Genomic DNA, 8,783 nt, shown 5'->3' on the forward strand with positions numbered 1-8,783 from the left:
GGACAAAGAGCTGAGTGCCTGGGCTGTGGCCATGGTGTTCAAAGTCTTTGCCAGCCTGGTCTGTCCCAAGCACTGGAGCTTTGGAAGGGATTATTGCAGGTATCTACACCAAGCAAATCTCAGATCATGCAAGTGAATCGATCTGAAATTAGGAAGCATCTGCAGAGCGGATTGGAAAGAAAAGCATGTTTCTGTGTTGGGGCAAGACTGCAAGGGAAATCTCAAGGAGATTTAGGAAACCCACATTTAGGAAACAGAAGCCTACGAGAAAGCTGGGAAGGGAATTTTTACAAAGGCAGGTAGTGACAGAACAAGGGGTGATGGCTTGAAAGTGGCAGAGGGGAGATGGAGATGAGATGTGAGGAAGAAATTCTTTGCTGTGAGGGTGGTGAGACAGTGTCCCAGATTGGCCAGAGAAGCTGTGGCTGCTCCTCCCTGGAAGTGTTCTCAGCCAGGTTGGATGAGGCTTTGAGCAACCTGGTCTAGTGGAAGGTGTCCCTGCTGCTGGCAGGGGGGTTGGGACTGGATGAGCTTTAAGATCCCTTCCAACCCAAACCAGTCTGGGATTCTGTGATAAATCCAGCCCTCAAACAGATTTGAAACAGAAACTCTGGCCAGCAGTATTGTCCAGGTTTGGTGTTTAATGCCCTGATAGGACTTGCAGGAGACAAAAACCCAAAGGAAGCCCTGTAGGGCTTAAAAGAATTAGATAAAGGGGAGTCGCGATTCCCTCACAGCTCATCTGGTGTTGTGAACACCCGTGCCATGACACAGGGGTACTTGTGCAAGCCCAGACACAGCCCAGCATCGGCACTGGGGATTGAGAACCACCTCTGGCGTTTCTGGTGAAATCATTCCCGGTGACGCTGGGGAGCAGCAACCACTTTGCTTGGCTGTGCCAGAGGAATGGCTTTTCCGTAGGACCAGTGGTAACACGGATGAGGGATGTCAGTGCAGTGACTTGCCTGCTTTATAAAGTCCTGGGGAAAAGGATTCAATTCATTTAATTTGTACTCACAGAAGGATGGATGTTGCCCACCATGTCCCTGCCTGTCTCGAGAGGGAATATGGGATCGGGAAGTGTCTCAACACCTGCAGCTTCCACTCAAGATCCTGGCTTATGCCCCAGATCATAGAAATGCAGACTGGTTTGAGTCAGAAGGGACCTTAAAGATCATCTCATTCCCACCCTGCTGCCATGAGCATCTTCCACTAGACTAGACTGTTCAAAGCCTCATCCAACCTGACCTTGATCCAATCTCCGCCCGAACGCTGAGCTGGAGACATCCAGCCACAAACTCCTGGCACGACCAGCGACATGGCTGAGTGTTTGTGGGCTGCCCTGACCCAAAATCCATGTGGAGGCTGAGATAACATCTGCCCATCACTTCCAGACAGATGTTGGCCTCTTTACGAGACACCACAAGGGTAGCAGGGAAAGCCACAGCTGACACTGAGGGGAGCACACAAGGATACAACCCTGCAACCTTGGCCAAAACCAGGGGCAGGAAGCACTGGAGGACAGCGTGGAGCAGCACGAAGGCAGACTCGCCGTATCAGGTAAAGAAAGAGCAACCAAATATAAAGGAAAATCAAAGTTTAGGAAACATCAGGCATGAAACTGGATGGAGTTTGAGAATCACAGAATTAAGGCTGGAAAAGACCTCTAAGATCAAGTCCAACTGTCAACCCAACACCACCATGCCCTCTGAACCATGTCCTGAAGCGCCAGATCTACACGTTTTTCAAACACCTCCAGGGATGGGGACTCCACCACCTCCCTATGCAGCCTGTTCCAATGCCTGACCACGTTTTTCCCCATATCTGATCTAAACCTCCTCTGTAGCAACTGGAGTCCATTTCCTCTTGTCCTATCATTTGTTACTTGGGAGAAGAGACTGAGACCCACCTCTCTCCACCCTCCTTTCAGGGAGTTGGACAGAGCCAGAAGGTCTCCCCTCAGCCTCCTTTTCTCCAGGCTCAACAACCCCAGTTCCCTCAGCCACAAGGGAACTCAGCACACTTGTGCTCCAGACCCTTGAGCATTTCATTGAAGCTTGAATGGTGAGTGCTGCTGCACTGTCAAGCCCCAGGGATGCAAACAGCCCTGTGGTTGTTCCCCCATCCCAGGACAGCCTGCCTGGCACAGCCATCGTGGTAAGGCTGCTAGAAGGTCTCCCTGGAGCCTCCTCTTCTCCAGGTTAAACACGCCCAGCTCCCTCAACCTTTCTTCATAAGAGAGGTGCTCCAGCCCTCTGATGGGGCTACAAGCTGGACAGATATCTGGCGTCCATCTCCTCCAACACGTGGGTTTGCAAGGAAACCAGAGAGGAGGAAAGCTTTCAGTGATGGACAAGCAGCAGCAATTTAAATCACAGGTCCTGGACCTTCACTGGAGCGGATTGGAGCAGTGACAGCAGCTGCAGGGTCATCAGTTACTGCTCTCCTCCCACCAAAGAGGTCACGTCTCTCCAATGCAGCGGAGACATGGCTAACCAAAGCCCTGCTTGCACAGATCTCAGAGAAGGCTTTGCAGATGCTCAACATCTGCTGGCTTCCAAGCCTGCTCTAATTCCAGAGGACGCTAGATGTTTATAGCATGTGCTTCGAGCCCACGGGGACTGGAGACACTTCCCAGCCAGCCTGCCAACACCTGCCGCCACCAAGTGACTTTCCCAGATGGCCACAACTTTTCCCTCCCTCTCATGCTCCTTCTTCACCTCCTGGCCAGTCATCTCACCGTGCAGTAGGTCCTGGGCTGGGGAATAACACATTCCACATTTGGGATAACAGGGAATTTTTTTTTTTTTTTTTTCACCACCTATTTGGGGAAGTGGAGGAGAGGTGGAAACATCACCTCCCTCCTTGCTCATCCTCATCCCACGGTCCCACCCTCAACAACCATAACCCTGCCGGCTACCGCTGCCCTCGCGCTGCCCACTCCCTCGAGCATCTCCGCTCCTCTCCTGACCAATCCAGGAAATTCCCATTTCTCCTTCCAGTTTCTCCTCCTCACTCTGGCTCCGAGACAATGATTTGGGTTTTGTTTGGTTTTCTTTTCTCCTCCCTTTTGAGGATTTTCAACACTGAGATCATAAATTGAGTCTCGTGGTGAGGATGCTGAATGTCAGCTGCTTGTGACTACAACCAGATCCTGGGGCAAGCCTTTTCCTTGGAAAAGGGACGAGAAGATCCATGAGGTGCTGACCCCAGGCAAGCTATAGACCTTGCTGCAGCACCGGGGAGGGGGTTGAGCTGCAACCACTTTCACTGATGTCCAAGGACCTGGCTGCGGAGGGACAAACTGCCCCAGGACACAGCTGGAGACCTTCCCAAGGAAATTCACTGATTGCTGGCTGACTGGCACCGTGACAGGCACAAAATAATTCCCCAGCAGCAAGTAAGGTGGTGAGAAGAGAATAAATTCAATGCTATGAGATGGCTGCAGCCCTGGGGAGCCTGTGGGTCCCTCTGGGCACTTGATTTGGTGATGCATCATTTATCTTACAGGTTGCCCAGAGAAGTTGTGGCTGCCCCTCCCTGGAAGTGTTCAAGGCCAGGTTGGATGAGGCTTTGAGCAACCTGGTCTAGTGGAAGGTGTCCCTGCTGCTGGCAGGGGGGTTGGAACTGGATGAGCTTGAAGGTCCCTTCCCACCCAAACCATTCTATGATCTTCTACGTGATGCATAATTGATCTAATCATTCTCTGATCTTCTTGCTTTGCAGCAACACCTTTAGACCATGCAGGATAGGGGACCTGTCCCCCCATCCCTGCAGAGACACTAAGAGAGGTGAATCACTCAAAGGTGAGCCTGGGTCCATCTAACACCCCATGCTTTGACCAACACAGCCCCAGGGGATGGACATCCCTTCCTGATCTCCAGGCAGTTGGCAAAAGGGAATTTTTCAGGGCAGAAACGGGTAACTTCAGCATTTTGCCACCCAAAACAGTGTCAAAGGAGGCAGGATAGTCCAGCAACAGACCCTTCGTTCCACTTTAAAGTATGTTCATCCTAGGAAAAACCAGTGGGAAGCAGTGGAGGCATCCCTAAGCTGGACACCTGCTCTCCTGGTTTTAACTGGGACAGATCTGGTTTCTTTTTAGTAGCTGGAACAGCACTGGGGTTTGGTTTCAGCTGGGATTTGTTATGAGAGAAACACTGATAACATATTGGTGTTTTCAATTTTCACTGAAAGTCGAAGGATTTTGTGTTTTGCTGGTCTGCAAAGTGCAAGATCTAGGCAGGGCAAGGAATATTTAATTTAATAAGCTAAACTGGTGTTTGGCTCTGCCAAGGGGCTGTTCCATCTCCTGTCCCCCATGGGCAGGAGATTCACGAGGGGCTCTTCCTCTCTCTGGCTTTCACTCGGGCTCTGGCTCTCCTGGGATTGCAGTTTCAGTTCAGGATTGTCGCTGCTCTGGGATCATTATCTGGGACTGGGCCGGGCTGGGTCGGCGGGTGGTGAGCAATGGCACTGGGTGTCACTCATTTGACTATTTTGTTAGTGTTATTATCACTACTATTTTAATATTAGTATTACTTTACATTTTCTTTTATTTCTGTTATTAAATTGTTCTTATCTCAACCTATGAGTTTCCTTACCCTTGCCCCCCAATCCTCTCCCCTGTCTCCTGGGGGTAGGGGGGAAGTGGGTGAATGGTTGTGTTGGCTGCCAGCCCAGTGCTGGTCCAGTGAAACCATCACACCTGCCCTCTTTGGAGCTATCTGAAGAGAAATCACTCCCAAGAGTGGCAAAAGGAGCGTTCCCAAACGCCACAGCTCAGGCTGCGAGGTGGATTTCTCCTCCACCAACTACCCGCCGCACAGCCCCGGAAGTTTGCCCTGTGCTTTACCCCACACGGATAAGACAGGAAGAAAACCACAACTATTTGCTAACGTTGGCTGGGGACAGCTTAGGGTGAACCCAGGCATTGCGGCAGGGCTATAAATCCTCTTCCAGCCTCATGGTCATAACCTCGGCTGCCCTCCAGCTTTCACCTCCTCCCCTCCCTGGTCTCTCCTCAGGGGATGGTGGCTGCCCCGACGCTGTCCCCAGGGAGCGTCAGTGGCTCACGACTTTTGCTCTGTATGAGTTTGAACATGCACAATCTCTTCCTTGCTGCTCCTCCAGCCCATCACCGGAGTGTCTGGTCCACAGGTTCAGCTGTAACCAAACCTGGACCATGCACCAGGGAAGGGATCCTTGGCACGGCCGTGCTGCCGTAGGTCTCAGCCCAGTGTGGTTTGGGCTGGAGGTGATGTCTAACACCATCCAATCCCCCATGCTCCAGGGATGGAGAAGGCTCTTGCCTGCATCAGACCCCAAATTAACGTAGGCACAAGGTCTGCCCTCTTCCTCTTCCTCATCCCCATCTCATGCTCTGATTTCTGCTTCTGACTCGACAACAGGGTCAAACCATCCCAGCCTTGCCTTTGACCCTCCTTATCACCTTTAGTGACAGCCCAGGGAAGACACAACCCCCCCTCAAGAGCTTCAAGATCCCCGATTCAACCTAAAAATAACAGCAGTACACCACGTTCCCCTTCATTTCACCAGCAGCAAAGTCCACGGGAAGGCTATTTTTAGTCTCCTTAGGTTAGGCTTTGTTAATCTTGTAGAAGTTTGTTAACAGGGTCACTTATAATTTAACTCCTGGCACATCCCTGGGACCTGGCCCATCCCTGGAATCTGGTCCACCCCTGGGACCTGGCCCCAGCTGGGGTGTAAACACCCCGTACATCACTGCCATTGATTTCTTCCGGCACTTCTAGGGTAATTAACTGGTGCAAGTCAACACATTTCCCTCATTAGCAACAGTTATGCCAAATGGACCACACCGATCAGCTACCACGGGCTCACACGTCCTCGTCTTCACCCAAAATATGGGTGCACATGGTGTATTATCTGGTATTTTTCTTCCTTTTTATGGGACACAGCTGCTAGTTTAAAAAAAAAAAAAAAAAGAAGATCTGAGGATCTGCTCAATCTTTGGGACAATTGGAAATTTAGGCTTTTTTTTTTCCTGCAAACACCGCCAAGTTCTGATTTCCTAGAGGACCCAGGTGCTTTGGTAGCACCCTGTGACATTGGACTCTGTTTGCTCACTGCTCACCACGTAAGGAAACCGGCATCACTTCCATTTTCCAAATTTTCAGGTCCATCAATCATACGACGTGACGTCCTGTTTGCAATGTCTCCTAGCAAAAGGCTGTTATTTTGGGTTGAATGCTACCAGCCTTCTCCTGAAGACTTCGGACGTGGAAAGCACCCGTACGTAGGAGGAAGTGTGTCAAACAGATTTTATTTTTAAAAGCTGCTTATCTATAAATATAGTTGGAGAAAATAAATATTTGGACAACATTAAGGTGTTTGGATTGGGGTAAAAACTACATCACTTCCCTCTGCTATTTACTTAAGTCTCTGCTGCGCACGTGGCTGAACGGATGGATGCAGATTGTAAGAATAAGGGTTCAAAAAAATAAAAAAACCAACCAAACCCAAGAGGTGTTGCAGAGCAAAACGTGAGCCAGTTCCACGCTGACAGAAATTGCTGTTGCTGTGGGGAATTTCATTCCATTCCCCCTGTTTGGATGCAGCAAGGAACATGGCAAAACACGTCGGAGAGGACAATGACTTTGCACAGGCAGGATGGGAGTAAGTTTGGTTAATCAGAAACAGCCCCAGATGTTCTCAACTCAGTTGATGCCCCACTAAGAGCCCACAAAGACAACTTGGCTTTGATAAAAGCAACCCCCTGGATCACTCACCACCACAGGACCAGCCTCAATCATTAAACGAGCTCCTCTCAATCATTACCCACCGCATCACCTGCCCTTTGCTTCCTCTTCAAATCCTTCTGGGGCTCTTGGGTTTGATGCTCACGCGCCTGCCTTCTGCACCACGCACTGAGATGGAAAAGGACATCACAGCACGAAGCCGGGCTGTTCCCCATGGGACACACATCCACATACACAGGACCAGCCTCAATCATTAAACGAGCTCCTCTCAATCATTACCCACCGCATCACCTGCCCTTTGCTTCCTCTTCAAATCCTTCTGGGGCTCTTGGGTTTGATGCTCACGCGCCTGCCTTCTGCACCACGCACTGAGATGGAAAAGGACATCACAGCACGAAGCCGGGCTGTTCCCCATGGGACACACATCCACATACTCACACTCTGTCATCATCCCGATGTCCACACAGCGCTTCAGCCGACACGCCTGGCAGTGCCGCCGGTTGTCCTTGGTGATTTTGCAGTCACCATTGAAGGGACACGTGAACATCGCTTTCCTCTTCATACTTCTCCTGGAGAGAAAGAGGAAAAAAATATTTGGGGTCAAACCAACACTGTTTTGAGTGTGCTAGAGGCTGTTCCAAACATGGGCAGGAGATGCAAGCACAACTCCAGCTCTCTGGACAGCAAACTGATGGAGAGAGGATGCTGGAATCTGTCTGTTCAACCAAGGAACAAGTGACAGGACTAGAGGAAATGGCCTCAAGTTGCACCAAGGGCAGCTGAGATTGGATGTGAGGAAGAATTTCTTTGCTGACAGGGTTCTCAGGCATTGGAAGGGGTTGTCCAGGGCAGTGGTGGAGTCCCCATTCCTGGAGGTGTTAAAAAAAACCTGTAGACATGACACTTCAGGACATGGTTTAGTGGGCATGGTGGTGTTGGGTTGATGGTTGGATCTGATGACCTTGGAGGTCTTTTCCAACCTTCCCATCCCTGGAGGGATTGAAGAGTCATGTAGACATAGTGCTGAGGGACATGGGTTAGTCGGGGACTTGTCAGTGTTGGGTTAATGATTGGACTCAATGATCTTGAAGGTCTTTTCCAATCCAGGCAAGTCTGGGATTCTGTGAAACTCCTCTGACATGACTCTGTTCAGCTCAGCTGGTCACTCAAGAACACTAAGTTGGAGAGGCTGTACCTGGTTGGAGGCGTCTATGGGTTTGATCTTAGAGGTTCAAGCATTGCTGGGCAGCACAGAAAAAGACAACTTAATACAAGGACACAGCTGAAGGGTTCATCCACAGGTTAAGTAGATTTCTGGTTTTGAACAGGTATTTTGAAGGCCAAAGAAAGGTGGAAAGATTGTAGAGAAACCTCCACCAGCAGCAAAAGAAACCAGAGTGGAGGCTTCCATGTACCAAAGCAGCCTGTGTTATTAAACATTTACCAACTTTTAAAACCTGGCTTTGCTAGAATAACTGGCTGGAGTACATGTTTGTGTGAGCAGGAGAAAGAAATCTGACTGCAGGATACATGAGAAACAACACTTAACATAATAACCCTCTCTTCCACTAAAACCACACTGTGCCACGTTAATCTGCTGCCGCAATTGGGAACGTAAATCTTTCAAGTACAAAGGGTCAAAGCCAGAGCTCCCAGCAAAAACTCGGCACAATATCCACTAATGACACATTACAGGCATAACTGAGCTGGTCCATCAAGGGTGGTTTCTCCTCTGCAGTTTGGAGATGCCGTGTCTTTGCTTTGGAGAAAGTTACTCAATGATCTACTATCAGCGAATAAAGTTTATCTCTGGCTTTGCAAGTATTTCTAAAAGTGCCACTCACTTTAAATGAAGATGTGATTTTGAATGGAGGTAAGCAAAGCCCAGGGTATCTCTCCAAGCTGGAAAGTTAAAGTGAGGATGTTCAGAGGTAAACAAAGCAGAACTGAGATGCAGTTTGTGTACAACATTGAGAAATCTGCCACCAAGTTAATCATAGAATCATTGAATAGTTTGGGTTAGAAGAGACCTTAAAGCTCATC

The 8,783-nt window shown here is 49.6% G+C and overlaps 1 protein-coding gene across 1 annotated transcript in view; it reads right to left on the reverse strand.

Annotated features, from left to right (window-relative positions):
- The window catches only part of VDR (vitamin D receptor), a 12,864-nt gene extending 5,559 nt beyond the window's left edge, over positions 1-7,305 (reverse strand). The window contains exon 1 of the mRNA XM_010174178.2: positions 7,179-7,305. Within this exon, the coding sequence (XP_010172480.2) occupies positions 7,179-7,302 (124 nt within the window). The 5' untranslated portion in view covers positions 7,303-7,305. The remainder of the gene's footprint in view (positions 1-7,178) is intronic.
- Between the last annotated feature and the right edge of the window lie 1,478 nt (positions 7,306-8,783).

The sequence above is a fragment of the Antrostomus carolinensis genome, unplaced genomic scaffold (assembly GCF_000700745.2).
Source record: "Antrostomus carolinensis isolate BGI_N321 unplaced genomic scaffold, ASM70074v2 scaffold28278, whole genome shotgun sequence".
Lineage (NCBI taxonomy): Eukaryota > Metazoa > Chordata > Aves > Caprimulgiformes > Caprimulgidae > Antrostomus > Antrostomus carolinensis.